The sequence below is a fragment of the Mchenga conophoros genome, linkage group LG18 (genome assembly GCF_057382185.1).
Source record: "Mchenga conophoros isolate Kocher_MC1m ecotype Shallow Benthic linkage group LG18, M_conophoros_male_GT1.1, whole genome shotgun sequence".
Taxonomy (NCBI): domain Eukaryota; kingdom Metazoa; phylum Chordata; class Actinopteri; order Cichliformes; family Cichlidae; genus Mchenga; species Mchenga conophoros.
The window spans coordinates 8,122,156-8,144,155 of NC_140543.1; the positions used below are offsets into that span (position 1 = coordinate 8,122,156).

The 22,000-nt window shown below is 39.8% G+C and overlaps 1 protein-coding gene across 1 annotated transcript in view; it reads left to right on the forward strand.

The window, feature by feature from the left end:
- The window catches only part of LOC146553139 (neuropilin-1a-like), a 96,383-nt gene that overhangs the window by 25,744 nt on the left and 48,639 nt on the right, over nucleotides 1-22,000 (forward strand). Inside the window, exons 3-5 of the mRNA XM_085256110.1 lie at nucleotides 2,152-2,333; nucleotides 13,145-13,372; nucleotides 18,606-18,776. Coding sequence (XP_085112236.1) covers nucleotides 2,152-2,333; nucleotides 13,145-13,372; nucleotides 18,606-18,776 — 581 coding nt within the window. The remainder of the gene's footprint in view (nucleotides 1-2,151; nucleotides 2,334-13,144; nucleotides 13,373-18,605; nucleotides 18,777-22,000) is intronic.

The window sequence follows — 22,000 nt, forward strand, 5'->3', positions numbered from 1 at the left end:
TTCTTTAAACAGGTTGTTTCCTTGAGTTCAGGATCTATTCCTAGAGAGAGAAACAAACTGACTTATAGATAATACAGATGCGATATAAACCTGATATAAACCATATAAACCTGTGAAATGAATAGTTAATTCCAAACTTTGCAGAAGAGCTTCATAATGTTTCTTTTTTTCTGATGTAAAGGAGGCCCGTCAAACCTTTGCAAACAAGAAATCCAGTGCACACAACATCACACAGCTTCCAGGTGCACAGAGATGCATGCATAATGATGATATTACAACTATAATAAAGTGCTGACAAAATGTGTAGATTAAACAACAATTTTGCAAGTAATAAAAAAGAAAAAAAAATTAAATAATACCATAAAATCTCCTCTGTCTCAGCCTGAGGCATTTCAGCAAACACTGGAGCTGGACCTCAACCCTAAAGCACTCACTTTTTGGATTATCTGCTTTCTTAGGCAGTGAATTAATAATCATGGCGTAACTGTTTTCTAGCAAGCAAGGACAAAATATTTTATTCAACAACAACAAAATCCAGTATTTTTGTGCACTATAGCTTACTCTAATCTGATCTGAAAGCAATCGATTTGATATGAATAGAAAATGTTTCATTTTCAAACCCTGTTTTGACGATGGGCTCGTCACATTTGGTGTATGTGGTCTTGAATCTGTTCAACCAGCTTGCATCTGAGCAGACAACCTGTGCAGCTTCTTCAGGCCCAGTTATTTATTTTAGCTCCTGCATAGCACAAAGAGATGATTATCATCACATACACACACTTACAAGTGTATTCATATAGCCAGACATCCACTTTTTACTCATTTCGACCCTTAAAAGTGTAGTTAAGGTGCTGAATAACATGAGTTGATGTGCAGAGTATTTCACAACATGGCCTTGGATAAACAAAAACACACGTATTACTGATTACACACTCACACACAGACTTGAGATGTTGTAAAGCGGACGATGGGTGGACAGAAGGGTGTCGGCTGGTAAAGGATGAGTCTGCAGCGGTGGTGGGAGGTCCACGCTGAGGGCAGAGACTGATGAAGTCTCTCGGTGCGCACGGTGGGATCCCTGCAGCCTCCCGGTGCTTCATCCTGCCATGTGTTCATATTCCTGTTATCTCTGCCTCTCTCTTTCTCTCTGTGGTGTCCCTCTGACTCCCAGACGGAGAAGCCTCATGTCCGATCTCATAGATTCTGTTCACGCTACAGTTTCCTGCATCTGATTCTCTTTTCATTTACCCACACATACTTGAGACAGAGCTGATGTTTTCTTATCATCGTGAAAAGAAACAACATGCGCATGAAGTCCAGTGACTATATGGATCGCAACGTGGGGTTAGATTTAAGCAAAGATCATTTTTATATGAATGTGCAGACGTTCTAGAGTCACACAAGTCTGATCCATACGCCGTTTTTGAGGTTGAGTTGTTTAATATCATACTGCCTTGTGAGCTGCCTGTTGTTGCACAGCCCATCCAGATACCGGCTCTAAATCTAGGCAAACAGTTACATTCCTCATTAATTACAATGCTGCATCAGAGCACATTATCCAGCTGAGACCGTTTAATCCTACAACAGTATTAGCTATAAGGACAAAAACCCCAAACATTTCAAACAAAGCCAGCCAGCTGAGGTGGTATTTGGGGAAACGCCTCGATTCAGTCGAAATCCAGAAGCTCAACAAAACATGTTTGAGAACGACAAATATGCTCTTCCTTTGTTGTGGTTTCACAGTATGGGCGTGTCCCCTCAGCTCCTCGAGCAGTTGGAATCAAAGTATTTATGAAAATGCATTCAAGAATAGATAAATCTGTCTCAGCAACACAAGGCAGGACCTGTTCTTGCATTGTGGGAGTTTTTATTTCTGTTCCTTTTAACAACAGGAATGCATTGAGTTACTATTGTGTGCCAAACAGCAAGGAGGGGAAGTGAAGACAAATTCACTTCCCCTCCTCATTAAATATTTGCAGTAAGCTGGAAGTCCCACCTATAATCAGTAAAATGCCTCAAATCACTAATAAGCAAATCAACAGGAACATAAAAATCATCCTCGGTCTCAACAATTCAAAGTCAAAGTCGCGCACAGCTGCTGTTTTGCAGGATCATAAATCTGAACGTGCATCTACTCTGATTCCCCCACAGGTACGACTATGTGGAAGTTTACAATGGCGGTGATGAGTCTTCGCCCATGTTGGGAAAGTTTTGCGGGAAAATCGCGCCATCTCCGATCATCTCCACCGGCGGCCAGCTCCTCATCAAGTTTGTCTCCGACTACGAGACCCACGGGGCGGGATTCTCTGTTCGCTATGAGGTCTTCAAGACAGGTGTGTAGTTTCAAACAGAACTGCTGTGATGTCCTTGCTTTATCTGCTCAGCAGCAGTAAAAGCATGAGCTGAATGGCTCTGCTGTTTTACATAAATCCATAAATGAATGTGCTGAATACGCCTGGTGAAAAATGGCCCCTTTAAATTCAAATGTAGTTTTAGATATCCAGGTGATTGTTCTGTTGCTCTTGGATCAGTTTTATATATCACCTTGTCATACATAATGGGAAAAAGTCTGAATTGAACACCATTTTAGCCATTTAACATATTATTTGGGTGGAAAAATGCAGGAGCAGATGACAAATTGAACAAAATCGCTATACCTGCCCTCTGTGACTGAAAGGCAAATACAGCCTATATTTTATGGTAGTTATGGTAGCCACTTATCGCAGTAATTTTGCAAACTTAGTCGAATTTTAAGCTCCATTGAAGCAATCATATTATCTGAGATTGCATATAAAAAAGACCGCAATCATGTGACCTGTGTTTTTGCTAAAATCATCTTGACTACGAATTTATGCTTTTGGTAGATGAATGTAGCAAGTGAGGGACACAGTGACTTTTCAGTAACAATGTAGCCATGCCCTGTGGCATACCCTGCGTCTCCTCTGTTTTACTCTAAGTTAGTGTTGTCAGCGTTAATCTCGTTAAAATGACGTTAACGCCATAACGGCATTAACGCGGCAAATCTCCATTAGCGAGTTAGCACGGATTGCCCCGTAGGTGGGGCTGCACGGCGTCAACGTATTAGCGGGGTTAGCTTGTTAACGCATTAGCGCCGTCCAGCCCCACACACACGGCAATCCACGTGTGTGTGTAACTTGCAAATGGAGATTTACCGCATTGATTCGGTTATGGTGTTAACGTCATTTTAACAAGATAAACACTGATGGCACTACTCTAAATTTAACTATAATTTAGCAAATGAACATCAGATTGTATTTAATAGGATGTAAAACTAGCAACTCAGACCCTTAAACCCATTAGGAGAATATTTTTTTAACATTGTAAATTAAGTAATGCACTCAGGTTTTTTGTGTATCCACATTAGTAGCCATTAGTTACCCCCTGGTGGCCTTTAATAGGAATGCAGATTCGAGTAAGTTTTGCACTGGCTCCACTTTTCAGACCCAGAGGTTATTTTTATATAATCTATGGATTACTGAAAGGAAGTAAAACAGGAAGAAGTTGGTCAAGTAACCATAGCAACCACAAGTAACACAAAAAAGCTTCCCGGTTAAAGAAACATACTTGGAAGAGAAAATAAAAGTAAGCCATTATGAGCCCAACCTTGACCTAAACTTAAAACTGGGCAGGAAAGCACAGTGAGTGGAGTGACCTTTAAATGAAGTGATTTACCAAAGACTCTGGAAAAAACACTTTTTTTTAATAGTGGTGTCAACATGTTTGTGATACTTGCTTTGTAAAGTTGATGAATTATAAAATCAGGAAAGTCTATCCTTATTGTGATGATTGTGTAGATGCTTCATGTGTATTGTTTTTGCAGTGAGTAAATAACAATTTGTATGTTAATGTAATCATGACAGTAACAGAGATAAGAAATGACCTGAAAATAATCAAAAGTATGGAAGTGCATCTATTATTAACACCAATAAGCATTAAAAGGCGTGCAACTTCACTAACCTGCTGCAGCGTCAACAGTCAATAAAACCTGGAATTCACTCCCCGCAAGAGGCTTTCTCTAAAATTAGGGTTTAACAATATTTTTGGGTTTGTCTGCCTGACAGCTGTAGCTGAACCTCTGGTACAGTGACCTCTATAGCTGCAGGCCAAACAAACTCAAAGACCCAGAATTCATTGGAGGAACACCAAGTCCCAGATGGACAGGATGCTAGCAGGATAGACCTACATAAACACTCCCTCTCAAGGAAGGAACCTTGCTCCCATGTCCTACATTTGTATCTGGTCTTTCCTCCAGGGTCCATTTGAGTAGCCGCCAAAATGACAAGTCTCCTGTGACCACTTCAATTTTCACCAGTGGGGACTGGAGATAAATCAGATAAAAAGGGAACATGTGTGAGATTCCCCTTCGTTTTTTGTTTGTACCCAAGAGAGCAATAACCATTCAGAAAATAACGGCATCCAGAAATAACAATCCCCAGGTGGATTTAAGTTAGCAAGTGCTCCATTGTACTGTGAAAAATGGATAGGCAAGTGCTCTTTTGTTCTTTAACGAGGTGCACGGCAGTACTATGAGGGGAGGTTAGAGGCCCAGCTCCAACTGAAGCTCCTCCAGGCTCTTCACTTGTCTCTTCTCTAAACTACAAAGTACGGCCCGACTCCTGACTCTGAAACTTTAAAAATATGCTCGTATCAACTTTAATTTCAGGGTACAAAGTGTAGCCGTGACTGATGAATGACAGGATGTCATTAGAGAGTCGGTGTAATAAATCTTTAAAAGTGGGTCAGCAAAGTATTAGCATGGAAGGAACACTGGTCCTGAGCATTTTTCTTTAAGGATCTTTTTAAAGATCCACAAAAAATTTGTGCTTTGATCTTAAATAAAGTGAAGATTAGGATTCGCAGGCTCTTATGAGCCGACTGCTTGAAGAACAGATACAACTTCTTATAATTTTATCTGAGATGGATGGTGGTAATGTTTTGGTTAAAAACAGGCTAGTTTTTAACACAGTAGCCGTGCGATGTCACCTATTCCTGCCTTTTGGCCGTTGCCCTCTTTTTTTTGTGAAACCAGGCATCGTGACTGAAAACATCTTGTTGCTCATTTATTTTACACTAAAAGGCAATTTTCTTGTATTCATTCAATAAAATTTAATATTTATATAGGCTGTTATTATATATCACAACAACAGTCACCTCAAGGCACGTTATATTGCATGGTAAAGACCCTGCAATAACACAGCTGCATAATAATACAGTTGGCGACAGTGGGAAGGAAAACCTCTGGCAGAACCAGGAGCAAGGGAGGAAGAATATTAAATAAGACTTAAAACTAATGAGAGAGGCTATAAACTCATTAGGTCATAATTAGGTCTTATTATGAGGCCATAAATCAAGTGAGAAGTCGAAACCGTCTCATAGGCTTCTTTTTTTGTTCCTTACTGACCATTAGAATGAACGCTGGGTTTAGCTAAACTTTGTAACTAATAACCCCAAATATATATGCAATTTAATTAAACAGACCCTTTAAAAATGGTTTGAAAAGTCTTGCACTTTGCACTGGAAACAGCTGCAGAGACGTTTCACCACAAGGTCTATTTAGTATTTCTTCTGCGGGTGATTGATCTTAATCATCACCGCTCTTCATCGCTAGGTTTTCATGGAACTGTGCCAAGAGTTTAATTTAGACAAATCATAAATCACTACCAGAAAACTGCCATCGTTAAAGAACGTGATCAGAATCTTCTCGGCAGCTACTAAACGCACCTTGCAGTGAGTATCTGAAAGATCGTTTTTCAAAGTAAAATTGCTCCGATTTTTCTCATATTACTGTTACGTGTCGATTAAAAAAATGAGGGTTTAACTGTGTGATGTATGAAGCGAATGAAGCGTAGTTGTCAGATCTGTGAGTGTTGCCATGCTGCTGTTGTCCCACCTTTTAACTGTCAGTGAAACTGTTGTTGTTGTTGAACGCGTCCAGCTGCCATGTCTCGTCTGCAAGCTACTGTTCAGCACCAAGACGAATGCTTCAGAACAAGCTGTTTCAATGTGCTCACACCCATTTTTATGTTATTGCACAGCCTGCACATGCACGTGTTAACATCTTATATTGCTTTTTTTGCTTCTGCGTGTGTGAAAATCAGTCTTTGTTGGTAACGCGGTGCATTCATTTGGTTTCCTTTGTGCGTATGAAACAGACAGGTGTGTGGGACCCCAGGCTCATTTAGCTAATGGGCTGTTTGTCCTTGGAGGCAACAGGGGTGACCTGCAGATGAGATGGATGCTCTGGCATAGAAGAGGGCCTGTGAAACTAGGGCACAATACGCGTGTGGGTGGGAGCATGTGTTTGTGTGTGTGTGGGTGTGCTGGCCTCAATATGGGTCCTCTACCTCCTAACAAGTTAAAAACAGCACTTGTACTCACTCAGGTAATCCCCCTGCCATGTCGCTGCCTGGCTCCTCACCACATTTAAAATCCATTACAGTCAGAGCAGCATATTGTGACTCACTGCTAAATGGAGCCACTGCTCTGAGCAATGCTCTTCTTTGTCTTCAATGCACGATTATCTCTCTCTGTTTTTGTCCTTTGAGCGCAGATCTTTTCAGATCTGTGCACCCTAAAGTATCAGAGGGACTAGATTAGGCAAAGGTTTTGGATATTATATGTAATGTAAGATTTTTTTTTTCTCGCTGTTGTTATGTGCACTTTTTTATCCTCACACAATAAAATATGTGAGGATAAAAAAGGAAAAGTGACGGAGATGACGAGGTCTCTTTGGAAGCACTGCTCCTGTTGCATTTGAATTACTCCCTGTTATAAACGTTGACCAGTAGCCAGTATTAAGTGTTCTGTGTTAAAACCTTTCAACCCAAGGTTCATTTTGAGAAAGTGGATGGGGTTTGAATGAGAGAAAATTTGAGAACAAGCTGCTGTGGTCAAAAAAATATTTTTAATGCACTCTGAGCAGCTGACACACAAAGTTCAGGTCGTTTGCACCACATGTTCTTCCTCAGATGCCTCGGGATGTTGCAGTCTCATCCTGGGGGAAGAATTCATGGTGCACAACCTCATGACTGATTGAAAAAGCGACACTCATGACCTTATGTGCCACCTTCAGACTGCAGGTTCTCTCTCAAGCCATCTCTCAGCACCGGTGGTGATCCTGAAAGTTGTTTCAGTTTGACGCTGAAGTTGTTGTTTGCCGTCCTTGTTGGAATCACATGTTTTAGGGGATTTTCATTATGTGTTTTAGTTGCAGGAAGGTTGGAAATGGTGCAGAATTATTGACTATTTTAAATCAGCTGTGCTACTCGTATCCATGAGCTTTTTTCAGGCGTTTTTCTACAAGAGTGAAGACTAACAAGATTAACTAACAAGCTAACGAGCTGTTTGGTTCCATTTGTAGTCCAAAGCCTTAACCATACCTTCAAAAACTTCAATTCTATCATGTTAATCTCAGTTTCTCTTTTATATTTAATAGAGATGGACCGATCCGATATTACGTATCGGTATCTGTCCGATACTGACCTAAATTACTGGATCGGATATCGGAGAAAAATAAAAAATGTAATCCGATCCATTAAATATCACGAAAGCACCTCACAAAACTTGCAACACGCTGTAACTCACCTCAGAACGTTAGCACGTCGGAGCAGTATGCATCACGTGATAGAGCGGCTGTGGCATGCGGGACCTGTCGGTGGTCTGGATAGCATGTGGAGCTTCGCTAGCAACCCGGCATTTCATCTCCGACAAAGTTATCCCCGAGAGAAGTAAAGCAAGTGTGTAAGTCCATTTCTGAATGTTTGTAAAGCATTCCTGCGTTAAGCTTAACAAGCGATATATGGAGCGACTGCCTCTTCTTGCTGCTACTTCAATCATGAAACTGCTTAATGATCAGCTGATCGGCTTTTCTGTCGTGAGTCCGTGTCTCTTGTTTGTTTTTGGCCCACTTTGCACCAGAAAGAGGAAACCAGCGGCTGAACAACAGAAGCACGTTTAAGCTTGATCAGCTGTTGTTAGAATGTATTTAATATTACTTTCTACTCGAGGATCTTTTTCTACGTAGCTGACGGCTGGTAACTGTGCAGGGGCGGATCTAGCAAAGTTTAGCCAGGGGGGCCGATAGGGCATTAACAGGGAAAAGGGGGCACAAAGACATACTTTTCTTTCTTATTCTCATTTAAAATTTCTAGCTTTTAATAAATAATTATCCGAATCTTACACCCAAAGTTTTAATTTGATGTAAAATGAATAGAAGTCAATTACTATATATAGTGACTATTAAGTCTAATATATATACCCTAGTAAGCTATAGTACTTTTTCCTTCGGGAAGGTACCATCTGTGCAGTCTGCAATTTTGTTGAAGAAAGATGTTGAATCTATTTAATATTTCTTGAAAAATAATTGATTTCTGTGCATTTTTTTTTTCACACTGCATCAAATTAAGGTTGATTACGTTGATTAAGCATCATGAGGTGGAGCGTGAGGGGTGGTTCCCTATTTTTTATTTATTTATTTTTGTTGTTGCTGGGAGTTGGAACCTTATTAGTTAGGTTGCTTAATATTTACGCTAAGTACTCTTTAAAATACCAGAATAGTGAGGATGGTGTAGGTCTAAGTTTATTAGATTGATCAGTATTGCTGAACTATGAAATATTTTTTTTTGCATACAGGTATAACAGAATAGCTTTAGTGTAGTTGTTGTTTTAAACTTGAGTATGAACTTATACAAAATGCAGCAAGATATTTTTAAAAAAACTGTTTTGTTGATTAAAAAACACTATATCGGATTCATATCGGTATCGGCAGATATCCAAATTTATGATATTGGAATCGGTATCGGACATAAAAAAGTGGTATCGTGCCATCTCTAATATTTAAGCAGTATTTGCATTTGAATTAAGAAAAGCATATGAAGTCTGTAAAAACAGGGGAGCATTAGCTGTTTGTCTGAACACCATGAATGGCATGTTTTTCTTTTCTTGCAAAAAAGTCCTTGTGGGTGTTCTCCGAATGACTGATTTTATCTGGATAAAAGGCAGCAGTGATGCAGTGTTGCTATATCATCATAAAAACATTCGTGTGCAATCTGCAATGTGGGAATTTCACACAGGAAACTGAGGTTCCCTTTTTTTAACCGACATCAGCGTTATTTTCTTGCACCCATGACCACCGGAGCTACTCAACATTATTAAATGTGACTTTTTTTTAAGCCAAGCAAATTAAATGAAAATAAAACACTGGGTTTTAGTATTTTCCCTTTATATGAGAGACTTTTTGCTAGATTTGACATATGTCTCCACTTACCTTTGCCTAATTCTGTGTATCAGTCTGTGGCTTCGTCCCTCATCTCCAGCCCTCTTTCCCCCCTGTCATTAGTACAAGAAAATCCCTAAACACTGCCACAAAAAGCACCAACCCTCATTCAGATGACATGTTCTGTTTGGCTTTAAAGATGGCACTAATGAGTGCTGGGCTGTAAAGCTCAGTCGCATCCGTCTTTTGTAACCATAACCATAACTCCACCCTCTGCAGACCGCACAGTGCATTTCATTTAGAAATGATAGCCAAGTGAGGCCTCTTCAGTGTCCTGGAACTATATTTGTCCCAACTCTCCTGTTTCACTACAGCTTTTTCAAACCAGAAACACATGTTTGTCTTTGTGGTTTGGTAGACAAGAGGGGGGCCGATTTCTTTCCTCTCTCTCTTTCTGATGTGACCTCAAGCCGCAGCTGATTGAAGGGTCATTGATTGAAAAGAAGATGAAAGTAAGAAGAAGATGGATGGACAGAGGATGGATAAATGGGAAATGAGAGCACCATGTTGTTAAAGGAAAGAATGCACTCGTGTCAGTAACGTAGCACAGTAACACATATGCTTTTCACCAAAACATTGTTAAATATGGAAATATACACATACTGAAGGGTGCAAGGGTTTTTGTCTTTTTTTGGTCTATTTGATTGTTTGTTTAAGCTGGGCTTTTTCTCATTTTCAAGACATAATAGTCCAAGTTACAACATCCAGAACTGAAAAATACAAAAAAAAACAAAACATTGAAGTACCAAAAACTGTAGTTCCTCAAGTGGCCACTTGAGGCTGCTTCCATGTCTGTGCAAGTAGACAACCATATATATATATATATATATATATATATATATTGGGGGTTTTTTGGTCTCCCTAGCCTATTTCTGCCTCCACAATAAAAGCACGGTGGGTGAAAAATTAGAGGCATGCCCATTTTAACTGACAGCACCATCTACAGGGCCTCGCACCCACTGAAATGATCTGACACATAATTTGATTCACTCTGTAATGCAGCCCATCCAAAAGGTTTGTGCTCTACTGTTTAATTAGTCCTTTACTAATGCACCCATACAGTTTAACAATGGCGCTTGCTAATCAAGCTCGCTAACCTCAGCTGATAACTGCACCCTCTCATGTAAAAAAGACAAAAAAAAAAACAAATTGATGATGTCATAGTCATAGGGACTATGCCCATCTTTTATATACAGTCTATGGTTAAGTCATATTTATTCAAACGGGTACAGCTTTCGAATTTGTTTGGTTGTAAATTTGATTTTTTAACATAAGGAAATCTTAAACTCAAAGAGCACAACAATGCACAGAGGCAGAGGAGGAGAGGTGAAAAGAGGCTTGTAAACAAAAAGGCTGGTGGTAATGGGGAAGTACAGGACTATAGATACTCTGAGAACTCACTGACTAATAAAACAGAAGTGAAATAAGTCAGGTTGTGGAAAACCATCTTAAAGGCAGGAAATACAACAAAGGCATGCAGTAACAGAACAAAACACACTAACATAGGTGAACATAGGGAAGCGGTGAGAAGAAAAGATGGGGCGGCAGGGAAAAGTAAAAGAAAAGCAACACAAAAACACCAGAAAAATAATCACAGGCATTGCAAACCATGGCAATTAAAAATAACCCACATTGATTGATGAACAAACAAGTTGCATTATTCATTTTTATCTTCATTAAATCAGATTAATTTCTGTCCTTGATCGACATACCGCAGCACAGATTTCTCAACCTAGATTTGAGAAACCCATCTGCACATTTCACACAGACACACACATAACTCATGCGCACACACACACAGTCCAAAGTGTGCCAGCTGAGCAGGAGTGAAGCCTGCCTCATCCCTCGCCGCCCATCTTTCCTCATCATTTATCATGTCGGCCTTTTAATGACACCACCTGTGTCAACAGCGAGGGGACCACTTCAGTGTGTGCGTGCCTCTCCTTGTGTTTCTATCAGTGTGTGGATTTGCGTTTGCAGGCATGCTCAGATAACATGCAGGTCACATCTGGACTGGCAACACGAGAAGCCCCCCGCGCCGCAACACACTCACGCTAACACACACGCACACTTTGTTCCTGCCTCCGAGCAACGCTTGACCCGCGTCCACGCCTCGTGTCCTCCTGTCTCGCTCGGAGATCAGTCACTGTCTCGTAACCTCGCTCATGTCACTTTGCAACAAGCAAGGTGTGAACCGCCCCGCCGCGTTGACCGATGCAAGCCGACGCAGAGATTTTACATGAGCAGTGTAAACATTGCGGATGTGACTGTGGAGAAAACAGCTTGTGTACAAAAGATGGCACTGACATAACAGCTGCCAAGCTGGCCCGCTGGTCTGTTTGGATGAGCCTTGTGTCACGTGTTATTACTTTGAACTGGGTCGTCTGTGTTAAAAAAAGGTTTGTCTAGATAATGTGAAGATCTAACAGCGCATGTGATGTTTTCATGCAACTGTTGTGGGTCAGACTCTGAGGCTTCATTGTCCAGTGGACAAGAATCATACTTTCTAAAAACATCTTCCAGGAATTTAATTTGTAGTCAAAGCTTTGCTCAAACCAAATGTTTCTATTTTCCCTTTAGCTCGTAACATTTTTCATCCTTCTAGACTATTTTGGTCGGTGTTAGCCAGTTTTGTTCTCACTTTATATATAGTAACTGCAAAGACAGCTAAGTTAACTAAGAATAAATATAAGGACTTTAACTATTAATTAAAGCTTATTACCAGGAACTTATTGTAAAGCGTTGCTCTTTCTTAAAACCTCTTTGTCTAAATGTCAATACTCAATATATTTATGTACTGTACGTGATTTGTGCTAGAAAATATCCATAAATGCTGTTTGCAAAACTTAAAATTAATGCATGCACTAAAAGCTTTACACATAAAACAGAAGGTAAGCAAATATGTTTAAGAAATAGAATCATAGGCTCATTATGACTTCCTCGAAAAACCCATAAAGTAAATTTAACATCTGCGTCCTGACCGTGCAAGTTTCATTATGTTATTAGTTGTGATTGCAAGATTAGTATTGTGTTGTCTGTTAGTGTGTCTCTGGGTGCGTTGCTGTTTGTTTGCCATGATCAGTCTCACATGGTCTGGGATCTTAAATAAATTCCAGTCAAACAACCCCACCCCAGTCACAACTCAGACTCAGTGGGCTCCGACAAGGGAGGGGACCAATCACGACGCAGCAAATTGGATGGAAATTGCATGAATTTTGTCAACAAAACAAGGGGTTTGTTTTTTTTTCTCTCATTAAGAAACAGCATGTGTGTGTGAGTGGGGGGCTTTTTCTGTATAAAACAGGTATTTCAGATTCTCCTTATTTTTGAAAATCATTTCCGGTCTTAGAACTTATTACTTCCTTTTTAAGATGTTAAAGCTGCAAAAGTGTTTGGACCTGCCAAAGTTTCAGACACAGGGAAAGGTCAAAAGCAAATATATTCAGTTGATTTCCAACATGTCTATCCTTTTTTTTGCCACCGTAACAACTGAAAAGGTCAGAAATCCAAACTGCTGAGGATTTCGTAAACCGTGCCAACACAAACAGACCAAAAAACCACCTCAAAAGGCCCTCTGTTGAAGCTCGCGTGGAGGGATTTTGAAGCAGATGCAAAACATTCTGACATTTTGCTTCTCATTCTGTAAATGTTTAATTTTTTCTTTCTACGTTGCAAAAACATGAATTTTATTGTAAGAAATAAACTACAAAACCAACGTAAGGGCGGACACATCATGACCCCTTACTGCCTTACTGCCCCTTAACTCCACAGAGTTTACGCCGTCGTTTAGCTGAGGATTGGTCACCTCTTGACATTTTAAAGCCTCATCTGTATCTTCTCACCTTGCAGGTCCTGAATGTTCCAGAAACTTCACGGCTCCCAGTGGAGTCATCAAGACACCGGGCTTCCCTGAGAAGTATCCCAACAACCTGGAATGTACCTTTATGATCTTTGCCCCCAAGATGACAGAGATCGTGGTGGAGTTTGATAGCTTCGACATGGAGCCTGACACCACGCCGCCACCGGGCGCCCTCTGCCGATACGACTGGCTGGAGATCTGGGACGGCTTCCCTGCAGGTGAGCGGAGGGCTGGGGTGCAACGGGCAAATGTTAGTTGAAACCTTAGAGTTTAAAACATGACTGAAAAGGAATTTAAAACTGAACTAGTGCAGACATGAAGAGAAGAGAGAGGATGATGCTTACAGCTTCAAAATAGTAATCATAAAAGAGCATTTTCTTAACTAGTCAGAAATTGTAAATGCATATATATAAAAAATGATTACCTGATAAATAATTTCTAAAGGGCATAAAGGATTTTTAATGTTTTATGAATTTCCAAGCACTCTTTTTACCCATTCATACACTTAACTTAAATGCCAGAAAATGGTCTTGTTTATGAATTAAAGCATGCAAAATAATCTGGAAAAGATTTTTTTTTAAATTTACTGATTAATGTGAAAAGATGAAAGTAAAAAAAAAAAAGCAGGGCTGTTTCTCCACAGATGTGAAGCAAAGTTACAAAAAAAGGGGCGCAGATGTAGATGGAAGTGAGGAAATTGGGAGGAAAAGGGACAGAGAAGTGAAGGAAGAATATAGAGAGTTGTGAAGCAGAGGAGAGGAGGATGAAAAAGGTTTGAGACAGCTTCCCCCTGTGGATGCTGACAGAAAACAGACAGAAAACAGGCAGAGACATGTGGATGTGAAGGGGAGGAGGACCGTGGAAAACAAGTATGGATGCCTTCCCTGCTGGTGAGATGAGTCGGGATTGAGTGACAGAGGTGAAAAATAGGTGGATAATTGCAAAAGCGAGATGCGGGATGAGCAGGGGGAGCAAGAACAGCAGATGGGGATACATACAGGATATGCAGAGTGCACGTGTGTGTGTTTTTCTTGATTGGTTCATTTAAAAACATATTTTTTAGGCTACAGGATGAAAACCCCGTTGGCCTTAACATTTAATTTCCAGTTTGTGTAGAAACACTCATTTTCACCTAGCAAAAGTCTGCAGTAGATTTTCTCATCACTTCAAAACAAAACAAGTTTCACTCACCCACGAAAAATCTTTAAAGTCACTGAGAAGTCACTGCGTGTTAAGCCTGAGCTTAAATATGTTTAAAATTAAACCCCTCATACTCGTTGTTTTGCTGTTGCAGTTTGGTGAATCACTCTGTGACCTCATGCTCCCCAGCAACAAAACACATGTTGCAATGCTTCAGTACACTACAAATTATCTTCATATGAAGTATGTGTCCGAGCTTGTTCTCCTGCTTTGCACATCCCAAGTCCGGTCAGGATGATGATTATGCATTAAAGGAATAGTTTGATGAATAAAATTATTAAATAAGATCAATCTGGAGTGGCAGATAGCACTCCTGGTTGAAAAAAATCTATCTATGAGTGTCATTAAACCTCAAAGGGAGGTGTATCCAGGTGTCATGGACATGCAGAAATATGAGGAACATGCAGAAGGTGACGCTTATTTGCATCTTTTGCACTGAAAGTGAATGATGCAGAGACTCCCACACATTGTTCCTTTCACATTTGTAAAATCAGCTCAGGCACAACCTGAACAGCATTTCTCAGCTTCTATTGTTGTCTAATTAGCCGTGCAGCGTGCATATAATCGTGAGAGCTACATACCTTGGACAGGCCTGTGCCGGCTGCCAGGATGCCCACAATACTTGCTGCTGTGCCCAAAGCTTTGCCTGATTATTGCCAAGGAGGAGACTGGCATGAGGACGTGAGGGACACAAAGACTGGCACAGGTATACAGGCAGTGACATGCACTTTTAAGCGGTGCCAGTATACATAACATGCCAGGGCTTTTCCTGTCAAATGATCTGTGCGTATATTCGTGTGTTCAGGTGTGTCTGTCTGCATGAATGCATGCGGATGTGTGTGTGTGTGAGAGACTATCTGTGGGTGATGTTAAAGCCGAGCCGACAACAAAGCGTCTGCAGCAGGGTTGAGACCGGCATGTAGCTCTACATCCCAACAAACGTTCATGCGCACATCAAAGATTCTCATTAGCCACGTTTTTTTCGTCTTTGAGGGCTGTAAATCGATTCTTCAAAAAGAAGCTCTTTCTTCTGACTGGACTTAATTAGAAAAACATTCAATGGTCTTTTGTTTGGTTTTTTTGTTTTCCTATTTTATTCTTCAGAAAAGATTCTTTACAAGAGATTTTTCACATATTATCTCACCAGAACAATGCAACCATTACCAAGTAAATATCTTGATCAAAGCTTCTCATCTTTTTGATGAAAAATTCCTACTTTCTTAGTTTTACCAAAGCTTTAAACACATTTCATGGCTTTCATTAGTTCCTGGGGTTTGTCCGATTGTTTTAGAAAGGCTACAAGATGTGCCTCTTTGAAAACCTATAAAAACTATGATGCAGTTTATCCATTTTATGATTCTAATGCACTGCCTGCAGTTAGAGCTTACAGGAGAATTAGATTTATACGAGCCACATCCACCCATTCATGCAGCACTTTTTCTCTGTCAGAGACATGTGATGTGTGGTGCAGGGAATAGAAACTTCAATACGTGGGCCCAGAGATCAGTCTACCAGCCTTATGATTAGTAGACCACCAGCTGTACCTCCTGAGCCAGCTGTCAGAGCTTTACATGTGCATATTTATGTTAGATTGTTTCTTTAATTTCTTGTATTAGTTGACAAATTCTTGAGAAGATTGGTGGCTGAATACCAAAACACACAATTTGAGAACTAACATCTGTTAATACTGACGCATCCAAATTTTTGCAATTTTTTTGCAACTTCAGATTTTCTGTGATGGTTCTATGCATTCGTTATTTTATAAACTTATTATTTTGGGTTACTTCAGTTTGTCGGAGAGCACAGATCGTATAAAAAACTTAGAGAAACTTTGAAATAAATATTATAAAGTTGTACAAAGCTCTATTTATTTTGGTGGCTTGGATTCTCAAACTTTACAAACTGATAGCTTAATGTCAAGAGTGCTGAAATGTAATTTTCTTCCTCACTTTTCCTCGGCGTTTGCTTCAGATATAACCATTTCCTTAGATGTATATGGAGCCATATCGCCTGCAGGAGTTTCTGCTTCCAGGGGGCTGATTGCATCAACTGACAGCCTTGCAGCAAAACCATTTTCACAACACCTCCGATAAGGCTGAAGCAGTTTTAAAATGTAATCCGTCACAGATTGTCGACTACCTGCTTTAAACTGTAACTGATAAACATAAACCATCAGAGTAGCGCAGCTCAGCATTCCTGCTGTGACCGCCTTGTGTTTCTGTTTAGCTGGTTTGCCTTTAAAAGCTGAAGGAAATTGTTAGAGAAGTATAATTTTTGTAACATATAAAACTGAATCTTGCTCCGCGGGTCTCTGAGAGATCGCTGGCGCAGTATCTCCTCAAAGCAGCAGGCGAGACTCACATTGTTTCTCATAGATAAGAAGAGGATGAAACAGGGGATCACTGTGGATGTGGAACTCAAAGTCTTCAGACATGAGACAGTCTGTGACTGTGTGCTGCGCATAAAAACACATGATGTTACAGCGGGCGTTCCTGTGATGCTCTCATATTTTATCTTTAACTGTGAGCGTCTCCTTTACTGAAAGAGGAATCCCCGAGTATGCTGGTTCTGCCTGTTGCCCAAGTAAAAACAATAGTTTTCAATGGTTTTCAGGAGCTTTAACCCCCTCAGGTCTGAATTGTTGTCACTTAAGACCCCAAACCCACCTTAACTGTAACTAGTCAATCAGAATATATCATGTTTGTTATTATTAAATTCTTCTTCTAAGTCTTTGTAGGCAGGGAATAAAGAAAATGGTCATTCTAACTGGAAACCCCCCCAAAAAAAGAAGAAAGTATTCACATTTTTTCCCTAAAAATAAAAATGTATAATATATTTATTTTCTGGTGACCAACTATGATAACACAAACCTAACAGAATTACACCACTTTGCATTATTAGCATTATTATTATTATTTAAAACTCACACTGTTGACTGTATCTGCATTTTTTTTTCATTATTTGCCTGACTGAGCGTGGTGATTAGCTACAGCACTTTTAAAGTGACAGTTTACTTTAAATATACTTATTTTTCATTGTTTATCCATCTAGATTCTGGTGTTAACTGATATTGCTTTTATAATTTAATTCTTTATACTGAAGTACACCCACCAACCAGGTAAATAGAACGACTGGAGACTCAGTCCAGTGACATTGTAAAAGCATATAAACATGAATGGTGCTAAACATAATTCCTTCAGTAGTTCCCTAATAGTTTGTGTTTCTCAAACAAGCTCAAACATGTGTTTTGTACAGAGCACAGAGTTTGCATTTCTGTTATTACTTGTATGCATAAATCAGGGAACAGCAAACCAGCTGAACATATTTTTAAAAAGTTACATTTTTGTGCAAGCAAGGAATTTATTCAGCAAATTGAAGACAAAGTTTCTAATTATAAATAAATGTAAATTGGGAGGTTCAATAGATGGTTGTTTTCTGTATGTTTCCTCATAATTAGTGTTGGTAATTACACTGTACTTTGTAGGAAATTTGTACAAAGAAGCTTAAACAAATCGTTTACATTTCATGTTGTAAAATGGATGTTTATTTTTGTGGCGTGAATGTTTTAAAGTCGGCTTTTATTTATTTATTTGCTTTTTAACATGGAAAAAGAAACAGGTAACTCTTCCTCAATCTGTTCTTGGACCCTTCAAAATATATATTTTTAATATATCTGCCATATTTTGCTCCTCCCACAAGACTACAGCTAAAAGAAAGTTTTTGCATGGATTGTTATAATTTGATGTCATGCGATAGGAGTTTAAAACTTAATCAAGGTGTGATATCAGAATGAAATACCTTGCACTCACTTGATACAAAGGTTATTCATTGCTGCGCCTGATATGATCCTGTATACACACTTTGCTTGGAGTGTAAGGTTGGGAGTGTCAAAACAATACGTGGTGGGAATGAGTGTTTCTGCTGCCTGCCATCTCACCTTTATTTCTGCCCCTAAGGTGTCACATCACTCCTGAGAGGTGGGAGATTGTTGCTGACAGGAGATTAGCTCCAAACTTTGTTTGTTCAGAGCAGATTCGAGTTTTTCTAAATCTAAATCAGAACTTTTCAATCTTGGGTTCCATGCAAGATTTAACAAGTAGATTTAATTGATGTCGCGTAATATTTCCCATGATAACAAGGGAAGTATAGGACAGAAAAAACACTCTCTGGTCGGGTGATGAGTGATGAAGCTGACATCTCCTTTTCTTTCTCCCTCCCTGTTGCCCATACTCTTCCCCCTTCTCCTCCCAGTGGGCCCTCACATTGGCAGATACTGTGGCCAGACGTCCCCGGGCCGAGTGATCTCCTACACGGGCATCCTGTCCATGACCATCACCACTGACAACGCCATCGCCAAAGAGGGATTCTCTGCCAACTACACCATCCGCGAGAGGACCCTCCCCTCAGGACACGAAGACGAGGGTGAGCAGCTGGATTAGTGAAAGGAGTGCGCGATGCGGAGGGCAAAGCTGTCATCTGGTTCACTTCTTTGATATTTCTGGTCTCATAGAGAATGAAAACAGAGTAAATATGAGCCAGTCTGTAGTTTCAACTCAACCTAGTTGTCCTTGAGCACGAGGCAGTCGTTCCTCCAGCTCTACAGAAGCCGGACTCTATCCGCTGTCTGACCTCTGGCCTCTGTGTTCCAGTCAATAAAAGCCCCAAAAGACACTGCATTATAAAATAACTATTAATGCAGTTGAATAATTAAGTTAATGGTTGATGATCCATATTTGCTATAGTCAGCTGTTGCATTTTACAGCTTAAAGTCCATTTGTTGTGGTTGAAGTCTAACAAATGGACCAAAAATACTCCTTCCCAACCTTTGGGCTTATTTTATGATAAAGCAATTTATTCTCCTGACAGCTCATTCAAATAGTGTTCCCATCTAAGACCCGTTTATTTTAATACATGATAGCCTCCTGAAACTCGGCAGTATTTAACAAGAGTGGTGCATAGATGTGGGTAAGATTATATATTACATGCTGTGTAGCTTAGATATATTTTCTTTCCTTTTAATCATCCTACAACGCCTGGGATTTACGCACGACTTTGTAGGGTGTGGTTGGAGAATGCTGCAGAATTGTCGATAGCTGTTTTCTGAGTGGCTAAAAGGACAAATTTGAGTCTTTAGAATAAATACAACCAATCTTGCATATTGTTTTTGTAAGTGATAACTTACCAGAGAGGTGTTTTCTGAGAGATAAAACCGATAGTTCTATGAGTTATTTGCAACAGCTGTGCTTAAATGACTCAACCGTTACCATCAGACACGTGAGTGTAATCTTATTACATGGTTGCTTTTAAATTAATTTCTTTTAGCTTTTATCTCCAATTCACTTGATCAATTTCCCCCATGAGGATACTATCATGAGGCAAAAGTTCCTCATGCTTGGTAATTGTCTTTTTCGTGTTTGTTCATGTCCACGTGTTCGGGACAGAAGCCGTTTGTCTGCATCGGTTGACTGTATGACCTTGCTGGAATGCCTTTAGGGGTTTAAGTTATGCTGGCCTGTATGCTAACTGCACTCTGGTAACCCTGACCCCGGTCACCCCTCTGTAGGAATGTGTGTGTGTGTTCAAAGGTGAGTTTCCTTAAGGTCCCTCAGTGGCGCTTTAGGAGAAACCAATGTAAAATACTCAGTTTGCTCTTCCAAATCGATCTTTAAGTGTTTTTTAGGGTAAGATTACCGGCAGCTGCACACAGAGGCCGGTGTTATTTTTTTTTAATATAAAATCTAAATAACTGGTTATGTCAAGACAGGAAATATAAACAGACTTGGAAATGGTCAGACACAAATAGTTTTTGGCCAAAATCACAAGCCAGTTATTAGATATTTTGGAACTTTTGAGAAAATGAAATTATCGATACAGAGAAAAGCTTTTTGTTAATAAGTCAGAGCAATGTCCGTGTCTACACGTAAATGTTAAATATTTGAATTTTTAAGAGAAAAAGCACAAAGTCTCTCGGTTTATTGTTCCAAATTTTGAGGATAGTCTTGTTTTAAACCCCTTTAACTCCAAAGGTGATATTATGATGAACAGATCACACTCACTCTAAGGGAAATATTTCTGTAACCAAACATGTAAATCTCGAATTTCACCAGAGGGTCAAAGTTGTTATCACCATTTTTTTTTTTTTCACTCCTCCTGTTTGTTTTTGCTGTGGGCGGAAGATGTGGGTGTTTTCAGCTTGTATCTTATGTTGATGGTGAGCATTCGAGACAGTGCGATAATGCACTGATGTGCATGTATCAGATATGTCAATTGGTATTTAAACAGTAACGATAAGTCGCTTTACTAGCCGAATTTTCTTTTTTAGGATGTCTGACAACAGCCCTGGGTTTAGAAAAAGGCTCACGTACAAATATACACATACACATGGGAAATTACTTTGCCTGCAGACCATCGGCTAGGCTCAGCAGATTGAATCAACGCTTCTCACCAAACCAAATCACACTGTCTTTTCTGCAGTTTTATACAACCAGGGTTAGCTACTCCTGCAGCAGGGGGTAATTCAGCAGTTGCCAAAGGGTGCGTGGACACATTTTAGGGTAGCTCAACTGCTCTGACACTAAGAAAGATTTGTACTAAATAAACCTTGTGATACAGGCGAGAACACCAGCTGAGAAACAGTTGTTGATTTTTTAAAATTAATTCTATTTCACCTCTGTTTAACCAGGAAGCAACTGGAGATCAAAATCTCTTTTTCAATGGAGATCTACCCAAGACAGCGCACTGTTACGAGGTTAAGAGTATTAAATCAAATGTAACATGAGCAGGCGTGGGATAAAAGTAAAGCAAATCAGGGAAAGCAAGTAACATGACAGAATTAGCAATTCTTTAGAGCTTTACAGTCTCACTGGAGACAAAAACATCCAGCTTTAGTGTGCACTGGAGGTTATTCATGAACAAGGTGCAAAATAAAGTCCTGGCTACCTATTATTAAAAAGGAGACATCCAGAGGAGCGAAGGCTGTGGAATAATCACCACTACAGCTACTGTTAGTTGACTCTGTGGACTCTTAAAACAAGCAGACAATTAGGATTATTATGATTTTTTTAATTAAACTATCAGTTAAATTTATGGTGTCTTTTTAAAAGGCTGTAATGCCAAAGGAGTTTAGCCAGTCTGACTTTGTAAATAAAAATATGTCAGCGTTAATGAAGATCAGGAAATCAGACTAGTCTGGATAATGAAGTGTCGGAGAAGCAGCAGGCATGTAAATAATGTCAGAGAGATAATGAAATATCTGAAATGTGAATAAACAGTCAGTTAAAATGCACACATTTGAAACAACTGTCAGATTAGAAGCTACAGCTTTAAATGTTTTATGTTGTTTTTATGCAGATTTTCACACCAGTGCTGCGCTTCAGTTTCGTAAAACAATCCACAGAGAAGTTTTCTCCAAGCAAAATGCTTACAGTCTTAGAGGAAGCAAATGCTGACGTCCTGCAGTGAATTTATGGGTTTCTCTCACTCTGTCCCTGCCATCAGCAGTGGCCTCCAGCAGAGCTTTTGATCAGCTGAAGCATTGGCGGGGACTTCAGTTTGCATCCTTTCTTTTTAGATAGTGGGGTACAGGGACAGGCTGGATGTTTGTCCCTCGTATACCTGCTGCGGCGGGGACGCAGGGGCTGTCTCAT